This window comes from Rhinolophus sinicus, linkage group LG01 (genome assembly GCF_036562045.2).
Source record: "Rhinolophus sinicus isolate RSC01 linkage group LG01, ASM3656204v1, whole genome shotgun sequence".
In the NCBI taxonomy this organism is placed as follows: Eukaryota; Metazoa; Chordata; class Mammalia; order Chiroptera; family Rhinolophidae; genus Rhinolophus; species Rhinolophus sinicus.
Window position 1 is genome coordinate 175565999 of NC_133751.1, and position 20240 is coordinate 175586238.

Here is a 20240-nt window from a genome sequence, read left to right on the forward strand (position 1 = left end):
CACTACACTATAAGAAATAACAGAGCCATAAAGAAGAATGATTGGTTAATGGTGACAGAATTTAGAGATGGGCTAGTTTTATGAGTATAATGACACATTACACACCACTTATAAGTGGTGATCTATAATTTTATATTGTTAAAACCAAGAAATGTAAATAGTTCTAAAATTCACCAGGAATTTTCAAATGCCTTTCTAAAATACTTCCCTTTCAATGTCTATCAATCAATTTGTTTAATCTCTTTTCACAAGCAGAAATGAACACCTCTGCTTTCCTCTGTCTGGTGCTCTTCCCTCTTTCTCCACCTAATCCCTGACTGCAGAAAATTTCCCACAGGCTAATGATCTCTTGCACAGTTCTTAAAAATAGAAACTAGATATACCACTGTTAGAGTGTTTAAAAAATTAGTCTCAATGAGCACATTGGAGCAAGCAGGGCAGGAGGCAGAGCAATCGAACAGAGAGACTGAGCCAGAGCATGCCCAAGTTAGAATAACGTTATCAAAAATCAGAGGCGGGTACTACCAAGCAATTAGCTTCCCCTTGCCATGCAAATTCACATTGAAGATAGTAGTCTGATTTGGATTTCCTCTCTTTTTAAAGGTAAAATATAAACTGCTTAATACACATTATAAAAATTAAAAAACAGATAGGATAAGAGTTTAATTTAATCCACTGTGTCAAAACCCTAAAACATGAGACTAGAATCATGGTTCCATTCTTTTGCACTTATCTAGCTGTCCTTTATGCACATGAGTGGAAATTACACTAGACTTTTAGGGATCATCTACAACAAACTAGTATACGAAGGACTGACAATTAAGTTCGGGCACTTGTTGCAACAATGTTACTAATCTTTTTTGATATCAGAGGGATTATCCATTATAAATTTGTACCAACTGGACAAACAGTTAACCAAGTTTACTATTTGGAAGTGCTAAAAAGGTTGCATGAAAAAGTTAGACGACCTGAACTTTCTGCCAACAATTCATGGCTCTTGCATCACCACAATGCACCAGCTCACATGGCACTGTCTGTGAAGGAGTTTTTAGCCAGCAAATAACTATATTGGAACACCCTCCCTACTCACCTGATCTGGCCCCCAATGACTTCTTTCTTTACCCAAAGATAAAGGAAATATTGGAAGGAAGATGTTTTGATGATATTCAGGACATCAAGGGTAATAAGATGACAGCTCTGATGGCCATTCCAGAAAAAGAATTCCAAAATTGCTTTGACAGGTGGACTAGGTGCTGGCATCGGTGCATAGCTTCCCAAGGGGACTACTTCGAAGGGGACCGTAGTGATATTCAGCAATGAGGTATGTAGCACTTTGTCTAGGATGAGTTCGCGAACTTAATTGTCAGACCTCGTATATGGGAAATGATATTATCTTCAGTTTTATAGTTCATCCGTTCTATAAACTATGTTCATAGACACAAAATCATTTTTGTGAATCAAATATGTAACATCAGATTACAGGCAATACAAATAAATATCTGGAGGCTGATTATTCACTACCTTTCTATGAATGTAGATCATAGCAAAGGGATCAGTACTCTTTCAAAAGCAATAAAGGTTACCATCCATCCCTTACAATAAACTATTAAAAATATTAAGTATTTGAAATGTAGAATCAATTTCAAAAAGAAAAACTGTACATTACATACAAGTGACGATTTTGTTAACAAGTGTTGGCTTTGATATCATAGTATAAACATTATTATATAAATATCACTTTACCTCATTTGTTTTTCATAAGGCTTAATGAAAGGAGATCCTCGCATTGTTTGTGTCTTAACAATATGGTCATCCAACAACATCTGAATTTCATCAACTGATGACAAAATAAATGTCCCAGATTCTCTATAAGAGAGAATGACAAATTCCATTGTATCCCATTCATTAATCATCTTCTCCAGGGCCTTTTCGAGAGAATATTCTTTGCTAGCTGCTTCACTAATACTTTCAAATCGATCTAAATATGGTTCCAGATTCATGTCCATGAAAGAGAAGATGGTAGAGTCATCTGCTGGCCGCAGGGGGTAACCAACAATGTTGGACATGGCCTCCCAGTGCCTGGGGCGCAAACCAGGATTACAGATCACTTGAATGAGAGGAATGTGCTGCTTGAAATCTTCTACCTTTGTTCTTACTTTTTTTGTCATTGCCAATGCATTTGGAGAATCATGGAAGATTTTCTCCAGCTTATAAAGTCCTCTCCAATAATTGCCAACATCTGTTTCTACTTGGTCTGGATTCACCTTATTATATGGTCCTTCTGTCCATCCTTTATATTTACTGTTAAATTCAACGGCAGTTTCATAGAGACGAAGATAAGGGTTCAACCCATCTTGGATTCTTTTACGTTGAGGATATACTGATAGTAGCCAACCAAATGCCTCCTCTTCAGCATTAAACTGCTCAATCTGGAAGAACAAGGATTAAATTTATTATTCTGAAAGTGAATGATAATCAAAATTAAGTTTTTAAAAATATTTATAAAAAATGTGACCCAAAATACCTTCAGTAAACCCTAAAGTTAAATTTAAATTAGGCCTAATCTAGAAAAACAGCAGTTTTTCCTATTTCTTGATTATAGTTTCTAGAGAGCAATGACTGGATAAATTATGTAACACAGTAAAATAACTATACATGTATAAAGAAGCCTTTGCCCATCCAGATATACTGAGGATATATGTTCATTCATTAAGTAACAAGAACTCATGAACTTTTAGTATATACAGCATTGTGTTAGTTGTTGTGGCAAATTTTTTTTAATATTGCAAAGTACCAACTCCAAGGAGTGAGTAATCCAGCTGAGGAGATGACAAGACATAAGTACTAGAAAGTTAAATAGCAATTATTCAATAATAATATAAGGCAAAAGAAGAGACATCTTAGAGCAGTACCTGTTTAATATAAAATGAATAGCACATACAAAAAAAAAAAAATACTATCACTCAGAGACAAGAGAACCTGCTGTGAAATAGTTTGGTCACAGGAGCTTCTGTAGAGAAGGTACAACCAGAGCTGGGTCTTGAAGAAAACAGGGTAAGAAGATGCAAAGAAAGCATTAATTTCTTCTTAGTTTGTTGTGAAATATGTAAGGATGTCAGTGGTTTAGAGGAGAAGTCTATAGAATTGAAATGTTTGAGCTCCATATATAAATTACCCATGTACTTAAAATTTCAGTGGCATTGGTTTAAAAAAATGTATGAAGTTTATTTCTCTTATCTCAACATGTGTTTGCATATTTATGATTATCATAAACTGTTTAATTACCTTCTCTGATATTAGAATCTTTCAATGTAAGAAAAACAGTACAGCACCATAATATGGTCTGTTTTCGTATTTCCTCCCCTTTTTATAAAAAACACAAATAAATATAACAGACATCTTACATGGCAAAGGATATGGCTTGTCCCCCTCCAGCTTCTTTTAATGAGAAAGTTGATTTCTGAAATGGTAATACTGGGGGAAAAACTGGCTTTATTGGAGAAAATAATGGGCCTAATTTAAAAACACAGCCATCAAACCTAAGCTGGCTTTTATGAAGATGAGAAAACTAAACAGTAACCAGGTGCTATCACATGATGCAAATGTTTAAATGACAGAAAATAAAAACTGAGAAGCAGATGGAGCTATGACTCTATCTTTCAAATAAAAGATGAAGGCCACTGAAATGTCATCACTACCAACAGAAAACAGCAATGCTGCTCCTCCTTGAAGCACAGCTATAAAATCTATTTGTACCATTTATATTATTCTCTAAATAAATGTAGTCAAACTTTTTATTTTAATCGATTTCTTAAAGGTGAATACGCAATGCAATTTCAGTGCTCTTTCTTTTGAATTAATTAATCTTCTTTAGAATTTTTAAAATATACCTTGTCTGCTGCTACATCCAACTTTCCATTCAGTATTTGAGCCTTTTTCAGGTATCGTTGTATATCCTGAAGATCTCCAAATGAGTAAAATTCTTCTGCCTGCTTAGCATAACTGTCCAATTCCTCCACAAACCGTTCACACCGTAACTAATAAAAAAATGTATTTGCAGTTACTAATTTTAAAAGTTAAAACCCTTAGTCATCAAGAGAAAATTTAAATATGTGTGAGGATTACCAGAGTTATTATATATTTTGACACTGGCAAAATATAAAGAAAGGGATGATCTGGCGCAAAACTGGGATCTAAAATATGCAGAAGTTTTAAGAGTTGGATTTAAAATTAATGATTAAGATTCTTGTGATTCACAAATTAGACAAAGTTTAACCTTGTATTATCAATGTAAGACGTTCTAACAAAATGAGTAAGAATGTGCTAGACAATGGTATTTTTTAGTATGCTAAAGAATGTATGCTAACAAATGATTTATAAGTATTTGAAAAATCTCGGAATAATCAAGTATGAACTAAAAGAAAACTCCAATTTTTAAAGGGTTATAAAGCTATCTGAGGCATTTTTACAAACAACTGGAAAGAAAAACTAATATATTTGTGTTCTGGTATTCAAACATTTCTTTAATTAGCAATGCTAAAATGAAGTATTCCAAGGTTATTTTTCTTGTCCCATGGGTTTTCTTCACTAGTAATGTGTTAGGTAAATAAATCCAGATTCAAAAGCCTACAAACTATAGCCTTCCAATTTAAACAGGTATGTGTTTGTTTGTTTTTTAACGAGACAGGCTTATTACAAAATTGTCATTCGTAAGACAATCTGAATGAAATGGATCTAAAAAACAGTTCTTAATAAAATATTCAAAAGTCAAATCTAGGTTATTTAAAAATAGATTTTTGTATTTTATGGATTATCTAGGTTTATTTCTGTCCTTTTTTCCTTTAGTTTCCTGGCAAATTTATTGCTCTGGTTCTGTGGGGGAATGAAAATGAGAGAAATATTCCATCAACAGTATGTATAGTTTGTAGAATAATATATTTTACAGTAAAGTATAGATAATTGTAGGCCACCTAGCATTTTCTAAGAGTCTATTATATTGTAACTTAAGTGCCTAATATTTATTATTCATGATGTTTTCTACAAGTGTTTAAAATTCTAAAATGGCCTAAATGTAAAACAAATATAGGCTACAGTTTAAAATGAAGGTTGGTTGGTTGGTTTGTTTTAAGTCGATGAATTATTATCCACACAACATATTCTTCCAATAACTATATTTGCCATAGTAAGATAGAAAGATGCTAGGCTCGCTATCAGAAGACATCTCTCCTGGCTGACCTGGAACAAGCTTCTTCACTTTGGAAAACTCTGTGTTGTTTTTTTTGTTTGTTTTTCATTTGTGAAATGAGACTGAAAATATGAAGTCATTTATTCAGACAACAGCTATGTTGTGCTCACAGCATTTCTGTGTGTCAGGCTCTGTTTTGGCCAGTGGAATATAAATGGAAAACAGGTGAAAATCAAACAGCTCTGCTGTCAAGGAGCTAATTGTCTAATGGGCAGGTAGACCTGAAAATAATAACAAAATGATCAGATAATTAGTCCAGTGGAAATGTGTGAAAAGTGCAACGGGAGCAGAGGAGAAGCAGCACTGAGGGCTAAGAAGGCTTCTCAGGAAGTTAACCGAATACGCTAGATGGACAAGCATGTGTTTGGGCAGGAGTGTTCTCCAGAGCAAATGGAAAGAATGTGCAAGAGATGGGAGGTGTGGAAGAGCAGGGACTTCAAGTTTGCTTAGGGTTACTGAAAAGTCAAGAACAAGGAGTGGGGAGAGGTAGATGAGGCTGGACAGGTAGAGAGGGGAAAAGTACAAACCCTCATATGTAGGACCAAAAAAAAAGGTTAGAGCAATTAAATGTTAAGAGTGACGATTCTAGCCCCAGTACTTAGGGGAGTTTGAGCAATCATAATGGGTGAAAGGGAGCTTTGACATTAAATGATATAAATAAAATAACTCAAAAGAGCACCATAAACTATATAAAATAAGTACTACTTTTATTAACGGTCATGTATCGGTAATGTATTCAAATGTTTTCTCCCTTGAAAAGTCAAGAAATGATGCCACATTGAGCCAGTATGATGTGTACTATCTTCTACTAAGATTTATAGTATGAGAAAGCTAAAAATCTATGTCCTGTGAAATAGAGGAGTTACAATGCCACATAAGAAGTTAAAACTTAAACATGTCCAGAAAATGAAAATAATTTAAAATAGCTGTGATGCCAACCTTAAGACCATCTTGATATTGTTCTGTTTTCTCTTTAATGATTTTCCTGTGTTCATCAAAAATTTCTTCCATTCTTCCGTACCACTGGAAAACATTATTATTTAGCCTAATGTCTGCTGGAGAAAAGTTGGTATACTCAATGAGGAAGGCAAGGCAGTTTTTAGAATCCACCAGTCTCTGTGCCAGTTCAATCATATCAACTGTCTCTACTTTTTGAATATAAGCCTGAGGGAAGACAAAAATTACAGATGGCATTTTAATGAACAGCTCATGTCAAAAACAGCCTGAGGAAATGCACTGCATAAACATGTACAGACTTGTTAGAAGTACTATAGACTTTTGGTTTCAGACAGAGGACTGCAGAATAGTTTAGTCTCATCAATCCCAAACACCTCTACTGAAGTAGCAGGGAAACAATAAAATATACTCAACAACACGTAAAAAGCACTGGAAAACCAGAGAACAATGCTGACTTTCTGGAAGATATGAAGCAAGTGTTATCTGATGGTATCATCTATTCTGTGTGTGAGTGGGTGAATGTACAGTGTGTGTATTTGTGTGTGTGTATGTGTCTGTACATATACACATGCACATGCCCTTGCATATGTACATCCTTGTATATATGTATATCTCCCTCAAAGCTCTTTTGGTACATATTAATTTATTTACATATCATTATAATATAAATGCCTAAGGAAACCTGCTACTCCACTGAAAAATGAGAAAACTCGCAATTACTTGTAACTACCTATGTTCATCTTCCCTGGTTTATACGCGACGCTCTCTGTCTATGAAGTAAAATTTTCTTTTTCTTTTTTCTAATGTTTTTAAAACTCTTTAAACTCTTTTTCATCTCTAATCTCCACCTTTCTAGCTTTCTGTCTTCATTCTTTCGCTCTCTAGTGTTTTTTACATATATATGTGTACATATATACACATATATTATATATACACATATATATGACATCACATGTTCGTAAAGAGCAGAATTCACAGTAAACTATAAAGAATCATAAATTATAGAAAAAAACAAACTTTTACTTTTTACTTTGTATAATCCCATATTGTTTATTTTTTTACTTTTGTAATTAAAAAGAAAAAACAAGCAACATTGCCTAGAAATCTTTCATTAATGTATCATCTTAATTAGACTAAATGTTTTTATGTTGCAAATGCAAACAAATAAGATGCAAATCATATGGTTTCCATAAGTAACAAAATGTCTGACTAGAAATATATCTTTGTAATTTGGTTAATCAACCTTCTATGTAGTCAGACAACTGAGTTTTTATTTCCTCTTACTGATAATAAATAACTAATTTCTGTATTGAATAAATTAAGAACCTATTTGCCTTTGCAGCAATAAACTTAAGGTACAGAAATATTTTAAATGCCAGTTAATGAATCCCATTTGCTAACTCTGTTAAAAGATGCTATGAACAATAGAAATTCTCACAAATAACCCCAAATTCCTAAATATTTCCAGTGATGGATAGATGGGTAAATAAATGACACTCTTCAAACTCAATATTCATTTTTCCAAAGGAATTTACAATTATGGGACTCTCTAGCTATGTTTATAATCATCCATAATCATATCACTTGATGTCCTACAATAATTAATATACAAATATTCTAAGAGTATGTGTGTGTATTTGATACACACACACACACATAAATTCACACACTAAGAACCCCAGTCCAATACACATACTTTTAAAATTAGGACTCTTTTAGTTAGAGCTGATATGTAAAAGTTGGTTCTAATAATTTTAACAAATCTTTATTTAAATGAAAAATTTAAAGAATGTACAATATCATTTGAATGTCTTTTGCAATTTCCTACATGAAATAACATGAAAAACTATGAAAGTGAGACGTCCAATATTTTCCGTACCAGAAATCCTATGCACAAAACATAATATATTTCAGTGAACTATAAGAGAAAATTTTAATTTATAATAAAAGATAGACCATAGGAAACACAATAAAATATCACTTAAGCATTAAGTATTTGTTGACAAAAAACATGAAAGGTGATCACTTATCTAGGATTGCCCAAGATAGTCCTACTTTATGCCTTTCGCATGGCAATAATTATTAACAGCACTCTCAATAATATCCTGGCAGATGATTGCATTACTAACTTCAATACTTTGCCTCTCCCTGTCTCTATGCCCTGTATCGTCCTCTCACTCTGACTCTGTGGCCAGATGACTTCCTTGGGTCACTGGGATGTTAGCTAATATGACACAAGGACAAACTTGAAAAGCATTTGGACAGTTGAGCTTGCTTTTGTGCCTCTACCATGCCATGAGAACATGCCCAGGTGAGCCTGCTGGAATCTGAGAGACGAGAGGAGCAGCGTCTAACTGCTGAACAGTTATGATACGTAACTCAGCTGAGAACTAGCTTGAGTGAATGAATGATCTGATTGAGACCAGAAGAACCATGCAGGAGTGTCCAGCCTAAATCACCAAACTGCAGACTCATGAGCTAAGAACAAAAAAAATTATTTTAAACCTGTTTTAACTTTTTGAGTGATTTGTTGTTATCATGTCAAAAATTATAAGACCTGGGGTAAAATAATTAACTATACACACACAAGTATAAAGAGTTTATAAAACAGTACCTTCATTTCCATTAGTTCTGCTGTATTTGGAGGAGTACTAAGAGCTTTTTCAGCTATCTTTTCAAATTCATCACATAAACTGAAACAACAGATAAAAACAATCTCAAATAATTAATTTCATTCCTAAATATGTTACTATGTACTATTTAAATGACGCATTATATGAAAAATAAAGTAACGTTATCTTACCTATATGACATCTAATTAATTAAAAGCAAATTTGCATTCATTTACTTATTCATTCAATACACATATAGTGATCATCTACCACATTCCCAACTACAGTATTAAGTGATACAGAAACAGATAAAAGGTAATCACGATACTCAAGTAGTTCACAATCTAGTGGGAAAGACAATCATTTCCAACCTAACTTTTAAAGGCTCTACCAGAGATTTAGTTGAGATGGCACCAAAAAAAAGTGGTACAAAGGAAGGGAGTGATTAAGTTTATTTGGAAGGAATGGTTAAAATGGGCCTGTATGCTCAGAAACTTCCAGCAGTATGTAAATATTTCCTACTGATTTGGGTTGTGGCTACTATAAATAATGAACTTACTGTGAGGCAAAAAGAAAAAAAAAAAGTGTAGTGGATTCTAAGGAAGTCCAGATAAAACATACAAATTTCTTCAAGAAGATTGGCTGTAAGGGTAAAGGAGCAAGAAATAACATGATGAAGATGTTGGCTTGAAGTGGGGGTTGGAAGACGGAAGAGGGTTTTGAACATGTTTGTAAATTTCAGAAGTGGAATCAACAGTGAAAGAGAAATTTAAGTTACAGAGGAGATGACTGGTGGAGACAGCTCCAGAGGGATGGGAAGCAATGGGGCTGAGCTCACAGGCAGAGAGAACTTTGAATGCTTTCTGGGAATGTGGGGAGATGGGTAGGAAAGACTCTTGCTTTCTGACTCTTACTTTCTGAGGATATGGGGAGACAGGTATGAAAGGGCTCATGGAGAGGTGAGTTGAGACACAGAGAGGCAAGAATTTGAGAGCATTCATATCTAATGGTTCCGTATATAATCTGGACACATCCGTCCTGATGTGTCCTCTGTACATCCAGTCAGTCTGGTGAAAGGCATAATTAGGAGAAAAGGGGGAAAAACGGAATTGGCATAAGTTCAGAGGGCAGTTAAGAGGCAGGGAAAATAGCTGTGAAATTACAATAAATATTTCACTCAGCATGGAAAGCTATAAGCAAAAGACATTTTCACTGTTCTTCTATTACTTTTAGAGGAAAAGGTGCTTGAAGCTGATTATGATTCTGGTTCCTAGATAAGCAACCCAAAGCCAAATCTTCTTTCACCTTGTGCCTCCCTCTTCAGCCTTACCCCTCACCTCTCTTCCCTTACTGTGTCTGTGAAAAAAACACAAACCACTCATAGTTCTTGGAATACACTATGCCATTTTCATACCTCACTCCATTCTACATAGTATTTTCTTTGCCTGGAGTTCACCCACGTTATTCATCTGGCAGACTCCTACTCATCCTTCAAAATGAATTCGCACATCACTTCCTCTTTGCAGCCTTCCCTGATTTTCCCCTCTCCCCCAACCTCCACCCTGAAAGAAAATTGTTTCCTTCTCTGTTCTGCTTCTGTGGCTCAGTACAGTCCTCACTATGCACTACTGTAATTTATTGGTTTGTATGTCTATGCAACACTGTAACTTTCTTCAGCAGTTTTAGTCAGATTTAGAGTCCAAGTACCAAGTGTTTTGCCTAACACATGGTAGATAAATAAAGCTCTAATACCATAACTATATAAAACAAATTCTGATTATTTGGGGGTTTGTTCCATGTAACTGATATCAGAAAAGCGGCTCCCAGAGCAACACTAACACCAGTTGTTGGAAGACTAGTTATACTTTCTGTCTTAAATAAGCAGGTATTCTGCTTTACACATTAACATCCTGTGAGTTTACTTAACATGGGTCAGTTTTCCTAAAAATCTCCAGGTTAGTCAACAATGAGTTTTTAGTTTACGCAAAAAGTTACCATGGACTTGAAGACTATTTACAGCAAGATGATGTTCCAAACGTGAGGGTCCTTTAGGACCCATGACAACTATTGTGTAAATCCACTTTGAAAGCCCGCTTTGTGTATTGATTATACAAGTTTAAAAATTTGAACTTACATAATGTTCACCTGACTTGTGCAAATGAAATGCAAAATATTTTAATACCATCTTAATTCAGACAATTGGAAAGGCACATTTGTGGTGAAACAATAACAATAATAATAATCACAAAATAACACTTAAAGCCAAGTGGAAGTAAGTTTGACATTATGTTTTTTCTTTTGGGTCTTTTATGACACTGCTCCAATCTATTACTTTAGTTGAATGACAGTTGATTCTATTTCACATCCCCCGCAAATAAAAATATAATCAATGTCATGTAAATACCTTGTATTTAATTCCTGATGATCTCTGAACATTTTAGCTATAAGTTTTCCACAAATAATTTCTGCTCGCTTCACCAAAGCTCTGATTAATTCCTCACAGCGTATTTCAAACATTCCTAAACGAATAGTCTGCAACGTTAAATACTAGAAGTTTAATAAACATGAAAAAAAAAAAAGGCCCCCACAGTTTTGCCTTTCTCATAATATTGGTTTTATGTTTGTGTGTGTGTGATCTAACAAGACTGAGGGTTTTTTGTTTTGTTTTGCGTTGTTTTAAATAGCAGGTTTTCTAAATTCTCACTTATTTTTACAACTATCTTCTGGGTAAATCTCCTTGAAAAGTTTGTTATATTAGAAGCCAATTCTACTTCAGGACAATAATGGATATAAAAACAGTAGAGAATTGACTTATTGCTAAATAGTTTGGAATTTAAATGTTATACTTTCTCTGTACACAAAAGGAACATGTTCATGGTAGAAATTTTAGAAAATATGAAAAGGACTAAAGGAGAAAATTTTAATTTACCAGTCTCCTATAAACAGAAGTAACCACATTTTGGTGTACCTACCATATTTTCCAAGGGATTTATAAATGCTAAAGAAAAAAAATTAAGTTCTCAGAATTTTTGAGAGTTCAAATAAAGTACTTAAAAGTTCAGCTTGTAGTAGACTTTCAGTTCTACGAACACAAGAACCATGTCTGTTTTGTCTACCTCCATATATCCAGGGTTTAGCACAGTGGTTGGCTCCATAAATATTTTTCCTTTTGATACATAGTAATGGTCTAACTTTTTCACTGTATGTCTAAAAACACATCCTGATAAACCTGGGAAAAGGTCATTAGGTACAGAGAATAGTTGTACAAAACTGGGTCATTTACCTTTCTACATGTGTACTGTATTTCCTCTATTAGTTTTTGGTATTTGCGAATTTCTTGTATTATTTTCTCATAATGATGGTTTTCTGCAAGGAAAGCATCAACATCTTGCTCAGCTTTTCTGGTAATCAAAAAATCATACTTGTCATAGAGTCTGAGGTGCTCGGTAGGTGCCACGCTCTCTCTCATTACCACTTCCTTAATCTTTTCTTTGTGAGCATCAACAATTTCCTTCAGAATTATTGGCTTTAAGGTTTCTGGTTTAGAGTCACTTTCCTAAACAAAGGGAAAATATGTTAGTTATATAAAATACCTTAAATTAAGGTAACTGTGTCATTTATCTTTGTAAAAATGCCAATCTTCCTTACCTTATTGACTTTTTTTTAAAATTCACCAGGCCTTTTCGATTTTCTAATCTCTATAGAAAGATACGCAGTCTAATCACAGCAGTATTTTAAATATCTAGGTTTCATATAACTTTTTGTTTTCCCTTAATGCGACCTACCTAGTTGTGTTTTGTTTTGTTTTTCTGTATGGGTAAAAGAAAGGTCACTTGAAAATATACACAAAATAAGAAAATATAAAAACAGCAAAATTCACATTTTATTTGTGCAATTGTATATGCTAGCTTTATAAAGTAGTGCCTGCACTGTACACTATTTTAAAAAAATAAGCTAGCTCAATGTCATATCATTATACTGTGATCACAGTCATTTTTCACCTTCAGGTGTAATGTATCCGGAACAAAGAAAGATTGTTTACTCATTCATTGACCTGTGATCTTTGATTCTGTGAACAGCAACTAGAGCAGACTAAAATCCCTAGTTGCAAAATTTGCATTCTGCTATCACCATTAGAATAATGGTAGGCAAGAATGGATCAGACAACACTTTCAAATAAGCAAAGAAATCTCAACAGCTTGTCTCCATTTTTCAAATAAGAGGACAAGTAAATGTGTCTAAATGGTTTATCATCTTGAATCAAGCTACACTTAAAAATATATGTGCGCTACCTGTCATCCAGAAGGGATTTTTAGCTGTAACAAACAAAAACCATTGTCTACAGCATTCACATTGTAGTGGATATTGTACAGCATTCACATTGATAATATGAAAGGATTCCTTAGAGAACTGGGTAATCTGGTCAGGTATCCAGGGTACATTTGTCTGCTATAGCCCCTTGTGGGCATTTCAGGAAATAATTTTGATTAGAACTACTAAATGCTTCATGAGAATATTAGTGAATCCCACCATTACCATCACCACCACCACTCACTCCTGTTCTCAGTAGATACTGGTGTCATCTTTTCTGGAAAAGAACTTTAGGATAAAACAATCTCTATTATGTACTGTACACTATGTACAATTGTTGGATCTAATGTGAAATATTAATATTCATTATAGTGTTTCTTAAATCTATTAACAGCTTGTCTAATTTCTAAAGCCTATGGATCTATCTTTCTAAACATAACTGGATACCAGTAATTCAGAACTATATTAGAAAATACACTTTTGAAATGAATTTTAATCAGTTCCTATCAAGAGTTAAGAGAAATTATATTTTGTTCGAGTGTTGAAAAGCATATCAAATTAGATCATGAGATGGAGATGTGCTTGGACTAACAGCACCTTAGTCCCCAGTAGGTTTGCCTTCCATTTGGGGAAAAAAAGCATATTTTAATTTCCCTTTCAGTTTCCATCAGAGATTGTGATAAGAAACAGCTATATGAATTCCACTTCTGCAGCTGCTATGAAAGATCATTAAGAGCATGTTCAATTATCTTACTCAAAGCATCCTCTATATCACTTATTTCTAAACTTGACTGATTGCCAGAATTATGCAGGGGTATTTTACCGTATCTATTTCTGAGTACTGATTGTCATTGTGAATCCATATCTTGAGGGGCAAAGGGTGGTGGTAGTCAAGATCTTTGGATTTGTATTTCTAAAATGTCACCAGAGAGGGAAATCCAAGATGGTGGAGTAAACACTTGCCTGCTTCCTTCCATGAACACGAAAAATTACAACTGAATTATAGAACGATCAACCTGAAGAACCATCTGAAGTCTGGCTAAACAGAAGTTTTATAACTAAGAATATAGAGAAGAAGCCACGTCAAGACTGGTACAAGGGGCAGAGATGCAAAATGAACCAGCCTCAATCTCTGTATGGTTGTTGAGAATAAGGAGGGGTATCTCAGCTGTGGAGAATCCCCCCAGAAGAGTGAGGGACCCCAACCCCCCATACTGGGCTCCCCAGCTCAGAGTACCAGTGCCAGGAAGAGGAGCCCCCACAACATCTAGCTATGCAAAACAGTGGGAATTCTGACCATCCAGATGGGACAGAAGGCTACGGGAAACCCAGATGTCCTCTTACGGGGACTGCGCACAGACCCACTCACTCATTGGCACCAACCATGGGCTCTGGAGGAGGGAGAGTGACTCAGGGTGGGCGGCAGACTGAGGTCTGTGGCTTCAGAGTGAGGGCTGGAGGACAGTTGCCATTTTCCCTGTGTGGGGTCCTTCTCCTTTGCAGCTGTAAGGTGGGTGCCATCTTTACCGTGTTGGACCCTCCCCATGTGGCCATATCTGAATCTGATTGTCTGGTGAGCTCCACTGCTCCACCCTGCTGACTCAGTGGGACCCCGTCCTACTCAACTCCGCAAATACTGGAGGTACTTTCTCTGTGAGCAGCCAGCCACATCTGCATTGTACTCTTTCTTGGAAAACTATCAGAGGTAGAGCGGGTGGCAACTGTCCTCCATGTGCTCTGAGACTTTGGCTGAGTAGATCCAGACTCAGCAGTGGCATCAAACTAGAACCTACACTAACCTGGTGAACACAACTCTTCCCACTCTAGTAACCCCTAAGACCCTGCCTCACCCAACTTGCATACTGCACGAGGCTCTATCAGTGGCTAAGCCTTAAGGGAGCCAGCAGGTGGAAGCAGGCCTGAGATGTCCTGGCTTTTTGTGGAATTACCCCAGGCTGATGGCAGCCATCCTCAGTTTACAGTGTGGCCTGTCCCATAGCACAGGCAGCAAATGACCACAGACCACTTTGTAGCTCCTACCAGGTAGTCCCCAGCTGCTCACAGGCAGTAGCTGATCTGGGCCTGCTCTGGAGCCCCTCCCAAGAGGGCCCAGAACCAACATACTTGGAAGTTGGCTTCAAACTACAGCAGAGCATCACCCAATTAGTCCCACAAGCAGCACACGCAAAAGGCAATCTCAACAGGTAACAGACCCTACTGGAGTGAATCCCAATGGGGTAAGCCCCACACTCAGCTGCCCCTAAGCTATGGATGAGGCTAATTCCCACAGCCAATCAGCCTGAGGGCCAATCCCATCCAGTGAAGTGCCAATAGCAATCAAGCTCAAGTATAACAGGAAAGGACACATAACCCACACAAGGGACGCTCCTGGAGCACCCAGCTCAAGTGACCAGGGAGACTGTGCCAGGGCCCCACAGGTCACCTACTACATAAGGTCACCTGGCCAAGACTGGCAGACATTGCAGTCCTACCTAATACATACAAACAAACACACAGAGGCAGCCAAAATGAGGAAAGAAAGAAATATGTCCCAAATGAAAGAACAGGACAAAACTCCAGAAACAGAACTAAACAAAATGAAGGCAAACAACTTACCAGATACAGAGTTCAAAACAATGGTTATAAAGATACTCAAGGAACTTAGTGAGAACTTCAATAAAGAGATAGCAAGCATGAAAAAAGACATAGAAACCATGAAGAAGAACTAGTCAGAAGTGAAGAATACAATAACTGAAATAAAGAATGCACTAGAAGGAATCACCAGCAGACTAGATGCAGAGGATTGATTCAGCAATTTGGAAGACAAGGTAGCAGAAAACACCCAATTGGAACAGAAAAAATCAAAAATAAATCAATAAACAAATAAATAAAAATACAAGAGAATGAGAAGAGTTTAAGAGACCTCTGGGACAATATCAAGCATAACAACATTTGCATCATAGGGGTACCAGAAGGAGAAGAGAGAAAGCAAGAGATTGAGAACCTATTTGAAGAAATAACGACTGAAAACATACCTAACCTGGGAAAGGAAATAGACATACAAGTCCAGAAAGTGCAGAGAGTCCCAAACAGGATGAACCCAAATAGGCCCACACCAAGACACATCATAATTAGAAAGCCAAATATTAAAGACAAAGAAATAATCTTAAAAGCAGCAAGAGAAAAGCAGTTAGTTACCTACAAGGGAGCTTCCATAAGAGTATCAGCTGATATCTCAACAGAAACTTTGCAGGCCAGAAAGGATTGGCAGGAATTATTCAAAGTGATGAAAAGCCAGGATCTACAACCAAGACTACTCTACCCAGCAAGGCTATCATTTAGAATCAAAGGACAGATAAAGAGCTTCCCAGACAAGAAAAAGCTAAAGGAGTTCACCACCACTAAACTAGTATTACAAGGAATGTCAGAGGGACTTCTTTAAGATTAAAAACAAAAAATCAAAATGATGAATAATAAAATGGCAATAGCTACATGTCTATAAACAATTATTTTCAATGTAAATGGATTAAATGCTTCAATCAAAACACATAGGGTAGTTGAATGGATGAGAAAACAAAACCCTTACATGTGCTGCCTACAAGAGACTCACTTCAGATTGAAAGACACACAAGACTGAAAGTAAAGGGATGGAAAAATGTATTTCTTGAAAATGGAAATGAAAACAAAAACAAAAAGCTGGTGTAGTAATACTTATACCACACAAAATAGACTTTAAAACAAAGGCTATAAAAAGAGACAAAGAAGGACTCAGTAATCCCACTTCTGGGTATTTAACCAAAGAAATCCAAAATACTACTTCGAAGGAACATGTTCATCCATATGTTCATTGCAGCATTGTTTACAATGTCCAAGATGTGAGGCAGCCTGGGTGTCCATTGATAGAAGAATGGATAAAGAGGAGGTGATACATATATACAATGAAATATCACTTGGCCATGGAAGGGAATGGGTTCTTGCCATCTGCAGCGACATGAATGAATCTGGAGGGTATTGTGCTGAGTGGAGTGTCAGACAGAGAAAGACAGATGCAGTGCGATTTGGCTTATATGTGGAATCTAAAGAACAAAATAAACAAACAAAACAGAAATACACTCATAGATACAGAAAACATTTTGACGGTGGCCAGATGGGAGGGGATTTGGGGGTGTGGGTGAAAAAGGGAACAGGATGAGGAGGTACAAATTGTTTGTTACAAAGTAGTCATGGGGATGTAGGGTATAGCATAAAGACAGTGTTTCCCCGAAAATAAGACCTAGCCAGACCATTAGCTCTAATGCATCTTTTGGAGCAAAAATTAATATAAGACCTGGTTATATTATATTATATTATATTATATTATATTATATTATATTATATTATATTATATTATACTATATTATCTTATATCATATTATATTAAAGACTGGGTCTTATATTATATTAAAATAAGACCAGTCTTATGTTAATTTTTGCTCCAAAAGACAACTTAGAGCTGATGGTCCAGCTAGGTCTTATTTTCGGGGAAACATGGGAATGTATCCATTAATATTGTAATAACTATGTATGGCGTCAGATGGGTACTAGATTTGTTGGAGTAATAGATGGGTGGGGTTCAGGGCAGAGTGAAAAAGGTGAAGGGGTTAAGAAATACAAATGGGTAGTTACAAAATAGTCATGGAGATGTAAAGTAAAGCCTACAGAATATACTCAATGATATGGTAATAACTATGTATAGTGCCAGATGGGCATTGGACGAGTCAGGAGATCGCTTCTTAAATTATATAAATGTCTAACCACTATACTATACACCTGAAATTAATACAAAATAATGTTGAATGTCAACTGTGATTTAAAAATTTTAAAAGGGGGAAAAGATGAAGGGGAATAAGAGGTCTAAATTTCCAGGTATAAAACAAATAAGTCATGGGGATGTAATGTACAGCATGGGGAATACAGTCAATAATATTGTGATAGCGTGGTACAGTGTCAGATGGGTGCTGGACTTATCATGGTGATCACTTCTTTAGGAATGTAGATGTAGAATAACTATGGTGTACCCCTGAAACCAATATAATATTGTATGTTAACTGTATTTTTAATAAAAATCTTTTAAAAATGTCACCAGGTGATGTTGATACATAGGATTTCAGAACCATCACTCCCATTTAAGACCTATCTCTAAAAATTGCATGCCAGGAAAAAATATTCTCTCTTTGAGGAATCTAAATGAACTGTTTATTCGTATTCAAAACTTGTCATGTTTTCCTCTTTACTTCAGAAACTGTGAGCTTGGAGGCATATTTGTAACCATAAACACATAGCAATTGTATTCATTCAGATGATTATAACTTTGAGCTTTATCTAGTAACTCATACACTTATTATATGTTCTATAAGCTACCTCAAATCATTCTTGAAAAAAGGCAGGGTATGAAAAGAATAGAAAAGGATGCAATAGATAGAGTGGAATTAAATAAAGGACAAAATAAACAGTAAGTTTCTTGAAAGACTTCTATTTATGGCAGTATGAGGAATAGATATCCTGAAAACTACCTAGTTTAAAACATATAAATATGCTGGGGGAAAATGCTAAATATAACTTTAATAATGCATAGTTAAGGAAGCAAAATGACAACAAAAGTCTGAGGAGCCCGAGAGAAAGCATGAATTGAGAGGTCATTGTGTCTGCCCTGACCCCTGGTGGTCTAAACTTTGCTTTAACGAGTCTCCAGCAAGGTGTGTGTGTGTGTGTGTGTGTGTGTGTGTGTGTGTGTGTGTGTGTGTGTGTGTGTGTGGTGTTGGGCAGGGAGGAGAAGAATAGCTGACAGGGACAAAGCCTCAAGTCTGAGCAAGGTGGGAAGTCATAACTGATACTCCCACATAAAGCCAAGAACCCTGAAAGCTGAACACTGAACAACCTCAGAACACTGAGGACACACAATTTCAGACTGAAGAAAGGTGACCGAACCTTTGACTGAGAAGGCAAATGTAAGGGAAATGTCCTGTTTAGGCCTTGTTTCTCAGAGGAGGAAAAAAAGATGGCTGCCTTAAGAATTTGTAATCACATTCCTGTTCTCAAACAGATGAGGTTAAGCATTCACACCCCCAGTGTTGTCCACAAAACCATCTGGCTTTTGTTTAAAGCAGTCCTGTATCTGCAGGGACCTCCAGAGCACCTGTGAAGAGAATATGCAAATTCCAGAGGAACCAACTTAAACCAAGGCCTCAAAGACTTCTCTACCTAAAGTTCTTAAATGTATCAGCCCGTAATAATAAAGGAAAAACACTCACAGAAACAAACCACCAGGAGCAGGGGTAGGATCAGCAAACAGAGAGGTAAAAGAGTAATGACTACATGACTAATTACAAGAGAGTATCAGAAATGACCAGGCGTATTTGAAAAACAACTTAATGGAATTTCTAAAAAACAAAAATAAAACAATTTAAAAAAATAACACATTCTATTAAATGGATAATTTCACGATCCTAATGTTGAGTAAAAAAATAAAAATACCAAGACACTGATTATTTATAAAATAACTCCATCTATACAAATATATGGAAAAACTAAACAAATTGTTTGGTACATACAGACATGTGGTAAGGTTATCTTTAAAAATTCAGAATAATAACTACAAAATTCAAGATAGCGATCCTTTTGCTTGAAGGTAGAAGGATAGGGATGTGAAAAGGAAGGGGCAATAATGGGTTGGGAGGGCTTAAAGACATCAATAATAATCTATTGCTTAAGTTGGATTGTAGGTACACAGGTATTAAGCTTATTACTACTTAAAACTGTACACACTAGTCTCCTGTACTCTTTTGGTATGCACAAAATTTTCAGAAACTATTTTTAAAATAAAAAAGGAAAAAGAAAGCTACTTACAAAACACAAAACCTTCTAAGTTGAGGAATTTTCCGCCATGCTCATTTCATATACCAGACTGCAATAACTACTGTTCAAATGCCATAGTTCAGCAGAGCTTTGTTAACTATTTGGCCAAAGAGAGGAGGGAAGTAGGATCTCTGATTTGAAAGCACGAAGACACTGCTATTTCTGGAAAAGGGTATATGAGGAAGGTATTCGCCTGGAGGACAGTGTTGCAGAGCTGGGAG

General features: G+C 35.9%; 1 protein-coding gene across 2 annotated transcripts in view; it reads right to left on the reverse strand.

Annotated features, from left to right (window-relative positions):
* DNAH7 (dynein axonemal heavy chain 7) overlaps positions 1 to 20240 on the reverse strand; it is a 216972-nt gene that overhangs the window by 161255 nt on the left and 35477 nt on the right. For both annotated transcript variants that reach the window (XM_019741305.2, XM_019741304.2), the window contains exons 13-18: positions 12098 to 12370; positions 11219 to 11346; positions 8817 to 8895; positions 6185 to 6409; positions 3891 to 4037; positions 1744 to 2429 (exon numbers count right to left, since the gene is read on the reverse strand). In XM_019741305.2, the coding sequence (XP_019596864.2) occupies positions 1744 to 2429; positions 3891 to 4037; positions 6185 to 6409; positions 8817 to 8895; positions 11219 to 11346; positions 12098 to 12370 (1538 nt within the window). The remainder of the gene's footprint in view (positions 1 to 1743; positions 2430 to 3890; positions 4038 to 6184; positions 6410 to 8816; positions 8896 to 11218; positions 11347 to 12097; positions 12371 to 20240) is intronic.